We start from the raw sequence: 16,750 nt of genomic DNA, 5'->3' as shown, positions 1-16,750 counted from the left end.
GGGGGGGGGGGGGGGGGGGGGGGGTGTCACCATGCCTGGCTAATTTATTTTATTTTGTATAGAGGCGAGGTCTCATTATGTTGCTCAGGCTGGTCTTGGACTGCTGGGTTCAAGCAATCCTCCTGCCTTGGCCTTCCAAAGTGCTGGGATTACAAGTATGAGTCACCGCACCCAGCAATGTATTTTTTTTTTAATGGTATACTTTTGTGTGATGGTATGCTTTCCTCATTACTGGAGGTGACTCTCCTCCTGTTTCTGTACATAAAGTTTTATTGGATAACAGCCATACCCACAAGCTCACATACTTTCTATGACTGCTTTAGTTCTGCAAAGAAAGGCAGAGTTAGATGCGATGGATACCATTAGCCCACGAAAGGCTGAAATATTTACTCTCAGGCCCTTTCTGGAAAATGTTTGCAGCCCCAGGTAAGTTAAGTTAGAAGTGATCCTCCCAAAGAATTTCCATGAAAATTTGTTTAAGATCTGACCCAAGGTAATGGGAATTTGAGGTTGGGGAGGGGGTTTGAACCAGTGAAAGGCTGAAACAAGGAGTGAAGGGATTCTTTGATGCTTGTCAGGAGAAGGGAGACACACCTGACCTTGGCACTATTTGTAAATCATTTCCATCTCAGCTAGCCTTGAGCCCCAGCAGCACTCTGGCCTCCCCTTCCCCCTGCCCTCCAGCCAAGCCAGAACCTGAATTGGAATCCCAGTACTACCTACTTGGTGACCTTAAATCACTTTCCCTGGAAAATGCCCAGAAGAGAATCTCCCATGTTGGATGTCTGGAGGATTAAAAATGCTAGAGAGCAGCCTGGGCAACATAGTAAGACTCATCTCTACAAAAAAATTTTAAAAAATTAGCCAGGCGTGGTGGTGCACACCTGTAGTCTCAGCTACTCAAGAGGCCGAGGCAGAGGGACTGCCTGAGCCCAGGAGGTCAAGGCCACAGTGAGACATGATTGTACCACTGCACACCAGCTTGGGTGGCAGTGCGAGACCCTGACTCAAAAAAAAAAAAACTACAGTGGAAATTCAGGTGACTAGTATCTGGTACCTGCTGCTTCCTAGGCAGACCTTGTCTTTCCTTTGCGCTTGATATTCCCACCCCAATATGTCTTTGTTTTACTCCACTTGGCAGGTGTTTTTGTTAAGACTGGAGACAGACTCCAGGGTTCAGACCCCACCTTGCCACTTACAGGCCAAGTTAGGCAAACTATTGAATGTCTCTAAATCTCAGATAATGAAATTATGGACAAGAACCGTGCCTCTCCAGTAGAGAACTTGTGCGGTTTCAATGAGTTAAAAGCACAACAATGTCAAGACAGGGAACACTCCATAAATACTGTTAACCACCATAATAATGATTCTCCTTTGGGTCCTGGGTCAGACTTGAGCAGAGAACTAGAAAAAAATTGAGGGTGTGTTTAGGTCAGAGCTGCCCCCTCCAGGAAGCCCTCTTGCAGGGCCTGCAGCACCATGATCTTTGGCATTTTGCACCTCTAAGGTGGTGAACACAGCATGTGCTTGAGTCAGCCTTATCCAAGCATATATCCCCAGGCAAGTCACTTAACCTCTCTGTGCCTCATTCGTGCATCTGTAAAAGAGGATACCGTCTTCCTCGTGGGGGTCTTATGAGGCTTAAGTGAAGTGATCCATGTGCAAAGTGTAGCTCCCAGGAGATGTTCAATAAATAAAATGCTGCTGAGTCACATGGTCACTTTCCACATTTTGTTGCAAATAGCGCTTTCTGTAACTGCACAGCAGTAGACCATGAGCTTGTGATTGCTGGGAGTCATCTCGCGACACCCACAACACCTGATGCCAAGAGGGAGTTCAGCAGATGGTTATCGCCTCCAGTTGACTGAAGAAACAGCCTCCCGCCTGCCCCAGAGTTTGTGGAGCAGATTTTTTTCCTTCCTCCACGTTCCCCAGCAGTCCTCAGCCACAGGCACACAGGCACTCAGGCACTGAGCAAAGTACCAACCAGTGAAATTCTAATCAGAGTAAACATACTAGATTCTAGAATTCCCAAATGGACAACTTACCTTAATCTTGAAGAACTGCTCCCTGAAAGCGCTAGGTGGGTCTTAACCACAACTTCAGATTTGCAGCCTGCACCTCCCAAGCCTAGTAAGAAGCATCTGTCTCTCCCCTTTTGCCTCATGACAGTCACTGGCCACTGGCCAGCATCTCTGTTGACAGCCTGCATTGTGGCTGCCTACTGGGGAAATTCTTCACCTGTGGGAGGGATTATTTGTACTTGCCTTATGTATGTTCATACCCAACCCTTTTTTAATTTTAATTTTAATTTTCAGTGTCAGTGATGATTACAACACAGTTTTCACTGTGATCACTGGCAATGCATGCGGATAGCATTTCCATAAATGTATACTTGTGCGGGAGAAAATTCCAAGCTGTCCAATTAGAACTTGTTGACACTTCCCAAGCCTAAGTCAGTAACACCAAGGCATCAAGGAAGTCAGTTTTTAGTATCAGAATATACTAGCTTGCATCCCAATTTCCTGATTGATTTGAAGCAAGTTTCCAATATTAGGATATTAAATTATACAGAGACTGTATCCAAGTCTTCTGGCTGATTTGAAATGAATTTGAATCAAGATAGCTTAAAAATAGCTTTTATAGCATCTCCATGACTTGATACCGTGGAGAAATAAATATGAAGCCATTGTCACGGAAGTCATCCTCTGTTGATGGCAGTGACTGCCTTTACAGGGAATTCTTTTGGCAGTAATTTGAAAAGATGTTTTTCATCTCCTTACAACAGTTCATAATTCAAAAGCAATCTATACGTAATACTCAATTAAGGAACCATGGAGGCATGTTGGCCACAGATAACGGATGCACAGCCTGAATGAAAATTCTGCACAACTCCTGAAAACACCACTAAAATCAATCCCCCGTCAGGGAGACCATGATTTATTAATAACTTCCTTGTCTCCATTGAGTTGCGAGTCAGTGCTTCCCTATCAAAAGCTAATAGAAAGCTGAGATGGGTAAAACTTACAAGTTTTCACAGCCCCATCAGCACAAAAGGGACGGGGTTATAACTTGGACAAGAGCCTGCTATACTGTGTGTGACCCCCACTCCAGCATTGCACAGCTGGTCCTGACCTGGATGAAGCCCTGGAAGAAGTGAGCTTGTTACTGACATCCATGCTTCCCTCCAGACCTCTGTTACCCATGAGATAGGCATTATTATTATTATTTTGAGTGGAGGTGTCACTCTGTTGCCCAGGCTGGAGTACAGTGGCACAATCATGGCTCACCACAGCCTCAACCTCATGGGCTCAGGTGATCCTCCCTCCTCAGCCTCCCAAGTAGTTGGGACTACAGGCATGCGCTACCACTCCTGGGTAATTTTTTGATTTTTTTTTTTTTTTTGTAGAGATGAGATCTCGCTATGTTGCCTAGACAGGTCTCAAACTCCTATGCTCAAGCAGTCCTCCCGCCTCGGCCTCCCAAAGTGCTGGGATTATAGGTATGAGCTACCATGCCCAGCCAGGCATCATTATTATTCATCTTACAAACAAGGACACAGCTCAGTAATGAGCTGAAGGTCCCAAAGCAGAATGGGCTCTGGCATCCAAGTACCCAAGTTCTATTTCTGGCAGCCCTGTTATCTATCTGTGTAGCTTTGTATTCATTCTTAACTTCTCTGGGCTTCAGTTTTCTCATCTGTACAGTGGAGATGATATGAGTCACTGGGACATCAGTGCATTGGAAGGATTCAGTGAGATGGATGATAAAGAGTACTGAGCGCCCTGCATGGCACAGAATGTCACTGCTGACACTCCCCTTCCAGGCCCATCTTCATTCAATTCCTCCACCTCAATGTTTGCCCTTACTTGAGATAGAATATTTGGGGCTCAAAACTCCTGGGTCTCTGGGAACTGAGCAGGAGACTCAGAAACTCTCGCAGCTAAATACTCACCAGGCTTCTTCTGGGTTTGGTTCCAACTCAAGAGGCTCCCTCACTCCCCAACTTCATGTCTCATCCTTTATATTTTGGTTTTCACTGGGCCAACCGGGAACATCCCAGAACCTCGGACTTGCCACCAGAACCCAGGAGGATGGAGAGGTCACATCTTCCTACATTTGAGATAAACACTAGCCTCCTACCTCACCATCCCCTTGTAAACTTGTCACATAGTCACTCCTTGGTTTCTCTTCAGGAGCCCAGAATGTCAAGTTTCTCATTGGAATAGTGGGAAAATCTCCTTTACCAGAGGGCAGAAAGTGTAGCTCACAGCTACCTTACTCACCAGCAGCTTCTTTCATCTTTATTTCTAGTCCTTTTAAGGCAACTCTTAAGCATCCTCCTTTGGTCGCATTTCTTGTGATTTAGGACATTGACAACGAGCGGTAAGCCCTGAGGCAAGATGGACAGACAGACAGACAGCGGTCCAGATCCAGGGAGATCTGCCCCGAAAGGTCCCCTGGAGTGCTTGAACAGTCACCATGAATGCTCCCATCTCTCTGAATGCCAATAAATATAGCATGAAATTTAAACACAAATGAGTTTTTTTGTTTTTGTTTTTGTTTTTTACAGCTAATTATGACTAATGCAAGCTCCTTTCAAAATTGCCAGGCATTTCTGTCCAAAATAGTTCAGTTTGCAACTATGAGTTAGGAATATAGAGACCATTTCATAAACATTATTTAGCATGCTAAAAAGTAATAATGCTAAGTGCTTTCTGTCTGGCCATCCAGAGCTCCCCCAGGCAGGGCTGAGCTTGTGAGCTCCCATTTGAGCCTCGAGTGACCCAGTTTAGTGACTTTGAAACCCCAGCAGAGGAAGCAGTCATTTCCACCACCCCTGTGGTCTACACAATCAGAGCTGACAAGTTCAACCATTCATGGCGAGGGCCCATCAGGTGCCCAACCCAGTGGTTCCTGCCACAGACCATGAACCACACAGCTCAGGCCCCAGTCACCCCTTCCCTGCCCGTCCATCTGTCACACCACCCTGCCCTGTTCACATCACCTTGATGTGTTGTTCCTGATTACTAGATTGATTCATGATCATTTTTTTATTCAGAGAAAGAGAGAGGTATCTTGCTGTGTTGCCCAGGCTGGTCTCAAACTCCTGGGCTCAAGCAGTCCTCTCATCTTGGCCTCCCAAAGTGTTAGGATTACAGGCATGAGCCACTGTGCCCAGACCAATTCATGATCATTTTAAGCATCACACTACGGTAATAAACAAGGAAGAGAGTGATGCTTCCCTCACTGATCCCCACCTTCCCCTTCACTGTGGGTCCACCAGTATTAGCAGTTCAGTGTCTGTTTCTCCCCCAATGTATGCACACACACCCTCTTACGTATACATTATTTTGCAAACACAGGATCACACAAATTTTTTTGCAGCTTACTATACATCATAATATATTTGGTGCCTTTGGATGCCAGTATGTGTAAATATACCTCTTTAAAAAAAAAAAATGCGTGTACTATAACAAGTCTCTTGTAAAGTAAATAAACATTACTAATAACACCTCAGTGAATGTTATACCATATATTTATGCCCGCAGGCATAACACAGGTACATCTTTGAGCTCTCTGGAGATTTCTGAAGGATACATTTCTACCAAAATGATTTTGCTGGGTTGAGGGGAACATACAATCAAATGGGAGACAGTATCGCCAAATTGCCCCCTGGAACGAGTATCACCAAATTGCCCCCTGGAATGAGTTGTATCTGTTCCAACAGAAAATGGACCCCTGGAATGAATTGTATCTGTTCCAACAGAAAATGGAAATAAACTCATGCATCAGGTACTGACAGAGACACCTTCTGAGAAACGTGTCGATTTTGTTGCTGTGTGAGCCTCATGGAGTACTTAGACAAACCTAGATTGTCTAGCCTCCTACACACCAAGGCTATGTGGAATGGCCTGTTGCTCCTGGGCTGCAAACCTGGACGACATGTTACTGTACTGAATACTGTGGGCAATTGAAACACAGTTGTGAGTATTTGTGTATCTAAATGTAGAGACAGTGCCATGCCAATCTGATATTATATAATCTTAGTAAGACCACCTTTGTATATGTTGTACACCATTGACCGAAACATTGGCATGCTGTGTAACAGTAGCTGTTTCTCCCCACCCTTAGCTATCTTAAGTAGGGAAAGCAAGTCTCTTTCCTTAGCGTCCCCAGCTATGTACCTGAGCTGCCATAGCATCAAGGTGAGTCTCCAGTTCCTGCTGTCAGATGTAACTATAGTCCCGAGAGCTCTGTTTCAAGTCTCCCAGAATTCCGCTCACCAGAAGCAAACGCTGTAAACATTTTGAACATATTTCCTTCATACCTTTTCCCTTTTTCTCTCCCCACTCTTTATTTCTCCCTTGTCTTTCTTTACACTCTCAATCTCTGTTTTCCTTTCTTGTTTCCCAGAGGGAAACTGGTGACAATTATTCAGATCCTGGAACAGAAAAGGACCCTAGGGGAAAAAAGTGGAGGGGTAATCTAATCATGGACTTTAATTAATAATCAAGTATCAATATTGATTCATTAATTGTCACAAATATGCCATTCTAATACAAGATGTTGATAAATGAGAGAAACTGGGTTCAGGGTATGTGAGAATTCTCGGTTATCTTCTTCATTTTTCTGTAATTATAAATTATCCTAAAGTTAAAAGTTTATTTTAAAAAAATATGAGAATAATTTACATTTAGTTATCATATCTCCTTAGGCTCCTCTTGGCTGTGACAGTTTCTTAAACTTTCCTTGTTTTGGATGACCAGCCTTGACAGGGTTGAGCAGTACTGATTAACTGTTGTATGTCTCTCTGTTGGAATTTGACTGATGTTTTTCTCACCATTAGACTTGGATGATAGATTTGGAGGAGGAAGACCATAAAGGTGAAGTTCACTGCCATTTTCATCACAGTCATGTCAAGAGCATATACTGTTCACATGACTTGTCTAGTTTCTTCACTGTAAATAATATTTTTAACCTCCTCTTTATACAGCACTCTGAAAGGAAGTTACAGTGCACAGCCCGCACCTAAGTAATGAGAAGTTGTGCTCTACCTTCTAGAGGATGGAGTATCTACATGATTTTTTTTTTTTTTTTTTTTTGAATCAGGGTCTCACTCTGTCGCCCAGGCTGGAGAGTGGTGGCATGATCATGGTTCACTACAGCCTTTACCTCTTGGGCTCAGGCGATCCTCCCACCTCAGCTTCCTGAGTAGCCAGGGTTACAGGTACACACCACCACACTTGCCTAGTTTTTTTATGTTTTGTAGAGACAGGGTCTCATGTTGCCCAGGCTGATCTCGAACTCCTGTTCTCAAGCGATCCTCGCACCTCGGCCTCCCAAAGTGCTGAGATTACAACCATCAGCCACTACGCCCAGCCATTACATAAATTATTTTTTATTCTTCTGTGTAGGAGATTTGTTTCTTCTCCCCCACCCCACCACCACCATTTATTTATTTATTCAATTATTTATCTATACCAGTATGGACTTGTGAATTTTTTAATACCATAGGTTATAATTCAATACTAGTTTATTTTGCTCAAATGTTTGGCCATTGGGAGCCCTTTCACTTGGTTCCTATGTCCCCTTGACATGCCCTATCATTGTGGGTTTTGGTTTTGAGCACTCCTTTACTTTCTGGTAATACATGATGCCCCAGGCTCTTCTTACATGTGTCCTGCTGCAGTTCTATGGTCAGCCATTTCTCCATGGACCTCTGGTTCCTTTTATTAAAGAATGTTTTTAGAACTTAATTCCACCTGAGTGCTAGGTGCTCTCATTACTAGGATATGTCCTAACTTCTAAGGGCTCTCAGCTGACAGAGCAAGAAAATAGATAGACGTCTGTGTACTAGCCTGTGTAGATTCACATCTATAAATATTTCTATATGAAACCATCAGCAGCAATATTAAATATACTGATATCTCCAACTCTAATCCATTACCATATAATCGTTTTAGCGTCCTCCTCTTCCCGTAATTTTTTTTGTATTTTTAGTTGAACTGTAATTCACATATCATAAAATTTACCCTTTTTAGTATAAAATTCAATGATTTTTACTGCATTCACAAGATTGTGCACCCACCATCTCTGTCTAACTGCAGACCATTTTTATCATTCCACAAAGAAACCCATTAGCAATTATTACCCATTCCATTCCTTTATTCCCCCAGCTCCTGGCAACCACTCATCTACTTTATGTCTCTGTGGATTTACTTATTCCACGCATTTCATATGAAAGCATATAATATGTGGTCTTTTGCATTTGGCTTATTTCATTTAGCTTAATAGTTTCAAGGTTCATCTACAATATAGCATATATCAATACTTCATTCTTTTTTATGACTGAATAAATTCTATTCCACTGTATGAAGAGACTACATTTTGTTGATGGGCATTTAAGTTGTTTCCACTTTTTAGGCTACGTATGATACTGCTATGAACATTCACGTACAAGTTTTTGCATGGTCGTGTATTTTCATTTCTCATAGGTATTTACCTAGGAATGAAATTGTTGGATTGTGGTAACTGTTTAACATTTGAGGAACTGCCAAAGTGTTTTCCTGAAGGGCTGTACCATTTTACATTCCCACCAGCACTGTACGAAGGTTTTAATTTCTCCAAAAACTTGTTTCTTTCCTTTTTTTTTAAATTATAGCCATCCTAGTGGATATGAAGTGGTATCTCACTTTAGTTTTTATTAGTATTTTCCTAAAGATTAACGATGTTGAGCATCTTTTCAAGTGTTTATTGACCTTTGTATATCTTCTTTGGAGAAATATCTGTTCAAATCATTTGTCCACTTGTTAATTGGGTTGTCTTTTCATTGATGAGTTGTAAAAATTATTTATGTTTTCTGGATATGAGACCCTTATCAAATATATGATTTGCAAATATGTTCTCCCATTCCATGAGTTGCCTTTTCAATTTTTGATAGTTTTTTGAAGCACAAAAGTATTTAATTTTGATGAATTGCAACTTATTTTTAGTTTGGTTGCTTATGCCCATTTTTAAGAAACATGATAATTATATATCTTTTAACAAAGTATCCAGTGATTCAGTATTTTCATCTTACTTCCAAGCATGATAATGACTTTATATAGTGCAATAAAATTGTGGTACAACAAAGAGAGAAAAAAACCTTAAAAAAGATAATTGTGGTAAAAATATGACAAAAGGATGACAATTAGACAGGTAGCAGGTACCTCAGCAATAACAGAATCAAGAGTAATGTCCTTAAAATGCTAAGAACAAAGAACTATGAACCTCAAATTTTATACCTTGCTAAACCATCATTTAAATTTTAGTTTATTGCGCTATATATAAAGTCATTGTCATGCTTGGAAGATGAAAATACTGAATCACTGGATACTCTCCATCTTGACATTTTTTGAGTTTTAGTTTCACTTTTAACTTTAAAAAATAGAATTTTTAAAGAAAACAATTAGTAGTTAATTCCATTTACCAAAGTATCTTACCAGTGTTGAAAGTAGAAAACTCTTAGTTTTTCTATTTCCAAACACGTCTTTATTTTGCCCTCAAACTTAAATGATGGTTTAGCAAGGTATAAAATTTGAGGTTCATAGTTATTTGTTCTTAGCATTTTAAGGATATTACTCTTGATTCTGTTATTGCTGAGGTACCTGCTACCTGTCTAATTGTCATCCTTTTGTCATATTTTTACCACAATTATCTTTTTTAAGGTTTTTTCTCTCTTTGTTGTACCACAATTTTATTGCGCTATATATCACTATAAATTAATTTTTATACTGAATACTTACTTAGTACTTTTTATTTAAGGACCTATGTCTTTCTCCTTTCTGGAAAGTTTCTTTTCTTCAGATTTTCTCCTTTCTTCTGTTTCAGCTTCTCTTAAACATCTATTGATACCTCTTAATCAGTCTTTTGAGTTTTTTGACTTGTGTGTTCATGTGCTTGTTTCTGGGTCTCTGTATTGTCTTTTGGTTCATTTCTTCAATTCTGCCTCTTAATTTACTAATTTCTTCTTTGATTAGTGTCTAATCTAGAATTCATCCCATGTATGGGGGTATGTTTTTTATTTAATGTATATCTATTGTGTCCACAACTTCTAAATTTTTGTGGCCTACTATTCTTATTAATTTATGCCTGTTTTGTGTCATAACATCTTCATTTTTATGGATATGAGTCCTTTATTAAGAACCTTTGATGGGAGGCTGAGGTGAGTGGATTGCCTGAGCCCACAGGTTCGAGACCTGCCTGGGCAGCGAGACCTCATCTCTGCAATAAATCAAAAAATCAGCCGGACATGGTAGCGCATGCCTGTAATTCCGGCTACTTGGAAGGCTGAGGTGGAAGGATAGCTGGAGCCCAGCAGGTCGAGGCTGCAGTGGCCGGGAGCGGCCACTGCACTCCAGTCTGGGCAACAGAGTGAGACTCCAGCTCAAAAAAAAAAAAAACCTTTGATATCCTAAACATATTTATTTTAAATATTTGTAAACAGTTTTAAATAATTCCCCTTTCATCTGGAGTGAACCCTGATTGTAGAGTTTATAGACTGTCTTACTTAACATGAGAGATTTCTTTATCAGTAGTAAAATTTTTAATTGTTCAATTTGAATGAAGGGTATTTTTTGTTTTTGTTTTTCCTACATTCTTTCTCTGTTGACTAACTTCTCCTTTCTAGTGGCTTCAGTTCTTTCCATCCCCATCCCCATTCAGGACCAGGCCCTATAATGGTAGCTTAGGGCCCCACAATAATATTGGGAAAATGTGTTTCTATTCGTAGACCTCAGCCTGTGTCTCTCCTTGCATCCTAGATCCTCAGGTTGCTATAAGCCTTAGCTACCCCTGGTGTGCTGGAGACAGCTCCTACCAGTTCATGAGGACTAGTTATCAATGTGAAAGAATGTTGTGAGGTGGTTGTTAATGCCATTATGAAAAATTAAATTATACCAACTCATTGCTAAATAAATGATATTAAAAAGCAAAGGTAATGAATGCTCAGAACTCATTGCATTCTAATTCTTCTGCTACATGTTGCTGTTATGCTCTCGAGGTTGTTTACAACTTTTGATCTATATGGTAGAAACACTATATAATAGTGCGCTCACTACTGGGCAACTCTTTGCACGTCTGGTTCAACAACATCACACTGGCAACTTGAAGTCAGTCATGATGGGAGTGTTTACACCATGGAAATTGGTAAATTTTACAAGTCAGGTATTTTATTAAAATAGCGTGTTGCACACTTACCAGCACACCACTGCCCCAGCCCCAGGCAGCAGGCAGGAACAGTGCCCCCATTCTCCTTCTGTCAACAGAGGCACCCACACCAGCCCATTTCAGCAAGCAAGGAGGCTTTATTTTCCCTGTCTCTGAAAATGCTTTCAGTCTCTGTGTTCTTCTGAGAGCTCCACTCCTGGCAACATTTTACTCTCACTCATTACTTTGCCTTTCTGTTTTGTTTCTGGCCTGCGGAGCTACAATATTTGTTTTGTTTTTGTATCCTTGGGTTTTCTTTTTTATGTTTCATTTTTCACAGCTATAAATTTGGAGCAGAGGAGGTGCATCAAATGTCAAACATGCTCTGCTATCTTGATTAGATCTCTACAAACATTATTTTTAACAGATATATCACTTCCATCATCTGAATGCTTCTGTAGACCTCAGAATGTCTTCTTCAGACTCTTGTCTCCTCCCAAAGTCATTCGCTTGATCTTCCTTCTCTCATCATCTTATTTTCTTGTACTAGTTATGACAAGTGTGTAATAATCTGTTGTATATATTAATTACCTTTAAAAAGATTCTGGATATCACATACGTTGCCTATTTATTATATACAGAATAACATTATGCATTTAGCATATCAATTATATATAAAAAGTATATTGGATATCTGATTGCTCCCAGAAAAAAATTGGAGCCCCCAGATTGCCACCAGAAAATCCTCAGCCCCCCTAATATCTCTTTCCCTTCCCTGCAGGTATCAAAGCTGTGTTCTCAGGTCACTACCACAGGAATGCTGGGGGCACCTACCAGGACCTCGACATGGTGGTGTCATCTGCCATTGGATGCCAGCTGGGCAGAGACACCCATGGGCTCCGGATCGTGGTGGTCACTGCTGAGAAAATCATTCACCGATACTACAGTTTAGAGGAGCTGAGTGAGAAAGGAATAGAAGACGATCTCATGGATCTGATGAAGAAAACATGATGGCCCTTTGTGATCAATTACCTTTCACTTCCACTCTTTTTTATTTTGCCAGAAACAGCAACTGCACACAGCTCCTTCCTGAAATATAAAAGTAGTCTAGGCAGGTTTGTGAATGTGTGTCCTACCACATAAATCAGTAGACTGGGTCCAATCCTGAATTATATTCTAAATAGAACTGCATTCCCTCTAAAAAGGAGAGAGCGAACCTGGAAATAATTTTTTAAATGATAATAAACTATCTCTGCATAAGCGTTTGAATAGATTCTCCTAATTGTATGTTTCTCAGCCCTGCTTCTGAATTAGATTGTTTTCTGGTAACACATTTTCAATATCTACCTGTCAACCTCAATTTCAACCTGATATCCAGGTGTATCTTTGATAATTCCTTGAACAAACTGCATCTGATTGTATTAAATTGGGGTCATGATTCCAAAAATGCTAGACAAAACAGGTCATTTCCTTGCCTTCCTAACAAACAACTGTCTTTCCTATTACCAGAGCCTTGCAGACTCATTTCAACAGGGAGCCAAGTAGCCAAACATTGACTGTTAAATTCCAAGACATCTTTTATTACTGATGATAGGAACAGAATATACTTGATACAAGTTAGAGCTTGAATTTGCCTTCCTGGCATCTGGAAAAGTCACCTTTGCAATGTGAGTTGGCCATTTATGAAAATCTCATCAAAGAGATACACCAAGACCCTAGAACACCCCCCATGCAGTCTCCACAGCACATTTTGGGTTTGTTCACAACCACATTCTGGCACTGTAGCAACTCAGCAGATGGAAGGTCTCGTGGAGTCAGAATTCCCCTCCATTTATGAGACACTGTGTCTACTTTAACAGAAAAAAGCAGAAATCTATGTAGAGTTCTCAAAAGAAACAAAGCAGGAATTCTGGTGGCACAAAAACTATGCTTTCAACCACATTATCTAAATTGACACCAACTCTGATTAAATGCACCAGTACAATATCCCTTGTAGGTTATTTAAAAATAAGCATTTTTTTAATGCAATCTACTTTACTATGCCTTCTCAGCAGCTTCTGACCACTGCGTAATTTTATCTTTTTCAGCAGTTGTCCTGATGGACAAGTAACCTAGATACTCCAATCCTGGCAGGAGCATTTTACGGCATTATGCAACAGTGTTCAATAGTCCTAAAATGACTTTTAAAACTGACTGATTACCAATGAACTGCAAAGTCTATTAAATTAAAAGACTTTCTTGTTAAAAACTTTTAGTCAGTGTAGCAAAACCATAAGAAATTAAATAGAAAGATAATTAAATATGTAAATTCATAAGGAACAAAAGACAAGAAGTTAATTATGTGATAGATTGGTGACACACCATAGCTCATTGTTATGGCAGAAGAAAATTAAAATTTTTCAAAACTAGAGCATTCCTCTTTGGGAGTTCTGCTTCTTGTTTTGTATTCGCTTTTCTTTACAAAAGGTGTGTGTCTAGGAGGTAGAGGAGTTCAGTAAGGGGCGTAGCTGATACACTGCGCATTTGAAATGTGGGATGTGGTGACACTTGGGTTGTAAATGCAGAAGTTGGGGGCTTCTGGGGGGAAATGGGAAGAGTTGGATCACAAGGGACTAAAGGAGCCCTTGGCATGTGACATGTGCAGAATGTTCTGGATTGTGGCACTTGGGTTTATGGAAGGATATGAAGTAATGGAAATGAAACTTAATTGATTCAAAACACCCCAAGGATATGCTAAGAAAGGGAAATCATATGAAATTCTCACCATTTTTAAAGTAACCAAACAGAAGTATTCCACAACGATGAAAGAGGGTCAGAAAGAAGTTAGAAAATGTTTTTGTAGATGAACATGAATCATTAAGTTAATAGACAATTACTAGTGCATTTATTTATGATTCCTTTGTCTTAAAAAAAGAATGATATTTTTAAAAAGTGCTTTATACTGTGAAACATGACAAAAGACTTTATTATTACAAATGCTATGGTTTTGAGTGTTTAATATGTTTCAAGTGCTTTGGCTCAGGAAGGTGAGGCACATGGCCAAGGTCACCCAGCTCATCAGTGGAGAGGAAGGATCAGGGTTCAAGCAGCCCACCTCTCTCCCACTGCCCCATCTCCCGCCCATGTTCCTTAACACTACTTGTTGTTCTTGGAAAATGTTTGCCACAGTCGAGTTGTTGTACCAGCAATTCACTACTGAGGATACTTAGCACTTTTGACTACTTTTCCTGGCCTAGAGAACCCTTTCCAGGGCAGAGGCCCTAAATTGACGAAGCCTGGCCAAGGTCCAGAAGCCCCTTCCCTGATTGCCCCAAGTTCTAGGTGGTGATGCCTGTCCAAAGAGCAAATTGTTCCAGTAGAGAATTTTTACTGGAGGAGATTTAGAAACGGAACTGAGCCACAATAAGCCACAGGACACAGCTCTGTCCACAGATGACATGTCACTCAAAACCTAGTCGTCTCCCCCCTCCCCCTGCCCAGGGTGTGGGAAGCCACCAGCTCACTCAAGGCAAGGAGTGTCACCTAGCATTTCTTTTCCCAGTTTATTGCTCTAATCTGGAACAAAAAACGGGCCTGCTCAAAGAGAAAGTGTTTTTTGTTGTTTTTTGGGGGGAGGGGTTTTGAGTTAGAGTCTCACTCTGTCTCCCAGGCTGGATTGCATTGACACACTCACGGCCACCGCAGCCTTGACCTGATGAGCTCAGGCGATCCTTCTGCCTCAGCCTTCCAAGTAGCTGGAACTACAGTCACATGCCACCATGCCTGGCTAATTTTTTTATTTATTGTAGAGATGAGATCTCGCCAAATTGCCCAGGCTGGTCTCAAACCAGTGGGCTTAGGCAATCTCCTCACCTCGACCTCCAAAAGTACTGGGATTATAGGCGTGATCTGCACCTGGCCAAGGGGGAAGTTTCTAAAAGGTGATCTCAAATTGGACTGTCAATGCTCAGAAATAAGTTTATGGATGAGGTTGGCAGATGGCTATCTAACTACATGTACTTCTTACAATAAGTACATTTATCTCAAATCATAAGTCATGCTTGTCTTAAGATTGGGGAGGATGAAAAAGAGCTAGTAAATTTTATGGAACTAGTAAATGCCAGCACATTTTATCTTGTGATGTTCAGCATTAGGAGATTATCAGTGGCTGATGAAGTAATGAGACTGGCACTGGTTTTAAGCTGAATAAGACTAGGACCATTTATTTACCTTCTATACGTGTAAAAGATATAGAGTGGTATATAGTAGAAATTGCAAACACAAAATACAGTTTAATTTTATAATCTGTATTCTCATGCAAAATCTTGAGAAAATGTGGCAAAAACATCATTTGCATTTACTTAAACTCTTAATACTTATTCCCTAAGCAGTGTCTAAGACAGTGTCATGTAGTCACATAATTAAGTAGCAATATTTTATTGAGCTGGAGGAAAAAGAAGATTTAGGAATAAGTTGTCAGGGCAAGTTCTATTAAAAGCTTTCTCTAATAGACACCAGGGATTTCTTATTCAGATAATCTTAACGTTTTTTATTGCACATGCAAGATTGACTTGACAGGTAATATTGATTTTTTTCATAACTTCATAAAATACTCCTATGCCATTGGAGAGGAGCTCTTACATATTTTATATGTACATATATATATAGGAAAAATAAAGGATTCTTTTATTGGAATAATAGTGATCTCTAGTATTTTTGTAGAAAAGATTCTACTGTCGAATTTCTTTTTACTCCAGTAGGTTTATAAACATTAGTAACTGCACACACGCATAAATAAATAGATTGGATTTTTCCTGTAGGTTTTATTTATGCAAATAAAGTAGCTTGATGTGAATGATCATCATTTCCTACATTATTCTGATGGTTGTCTTAAAAAAGTAAATTTCTCCATTCAAAGGTCTTTGCAACACACAAGGAATGATGTTCTTGACTGTAACTCCTTAGGCCCCACCCGCCCTGCCCCCTCTGCCACCGAAACCCTGTACTTCACACCACCATTGCTGCTGGTTTCAGGCATGCAGGCTGACAGTTTGGATGTTTGCCCCTCCAGATTTCATGTTTAAATGTGAAAATGTGATCCCGGCTGCTGGCCATGGGGCTGAATCATTCAAGAAGGACTTGGTGGTGCCGTCCCCTGAGTTCATGTGAGACCTGGTTGTTAAAAAGAGTCTGGGAAGCCGGGCTCGGTGGCTCAGCCTGTGATTACAGCCTTTGGGAGGCTGAGGTGAGTGGATTGCCTGAGCCTGCGGGTTCGAGACCCGCCTGGGCAGGCGAGACCTCATCTCTACAATAAATCAAAAAATTAGCTGGGCGTAGTAGCACACGCCTGTAATTCCGGCTACTCGGAAGGCTGAGGCAGAAGGATCGCCGGAGCTCAGCAGGTCGAGGCTGCGGTGGCCAGGAGCGGCCACTGCACTCCAGTCTGGGTGACAGAGTGAGACTCCAACTCAAAAAAACAAAGTCTGGGATCTCTCTCTCTCTCTCTCTCTGTCTCTCTCCCTCCCTCTCCCTCTACCTCTCCCTCTACCTCTCCTCTCTCTCTCCCTCCCTCTCCCTCTCC

At 40.9% G+C, this 16,750-nt stretch overlaps 1 protein-coding gene across 2 annotated transcripts in view; it reads left to right on the top strand.

Moving 5' to 3' along the window:
- The window catches only part of CPPED1 (calcineurin like phosphoesterase domain containing 1), a 132,967-nt gene extending 119,369 nt beyond the window's left edge, over positions 1-13,598 (top strand). For both annotated transcript variants that reach the window (XM_008057036.1, XM_008057035.1), the window contains one exon: positions 11,972-13,598. In XM_008057036.1, the coding sequence (XP_008055227.1) occupies positions 11,972-12,201 (230 nt within the window). In that variant the 3' untranslated portion in view covers positions 12,202-13,598. The remainder of the gene's footprint in view (positions 1-11,971) is intronic.
- The last annotated feature ends 3,152 nt before the right edge of the window (positions 13,599-16,750 follow it).

The sequence above is a fragment of the Carlito syrichta genome, unplaced genomic scaffold (genome assembly GCF_000164805.1).
Source record: "Carlito syrichta isolate Samal-C Ts95f unplaced genomic scaffold, Tarsius_syrichta-2.0.1 Scaffold302622, whole genome shotgun sequence".
Lineage (NCBI taxonomy): Eukaryota > Metazoa > Chordata > Mammalia > Primates > Tarsiidae > Carlito > Carlito syrichta.
This window is presented reverse-complemented; position numbering and strand designations above follow the sequence as displayed.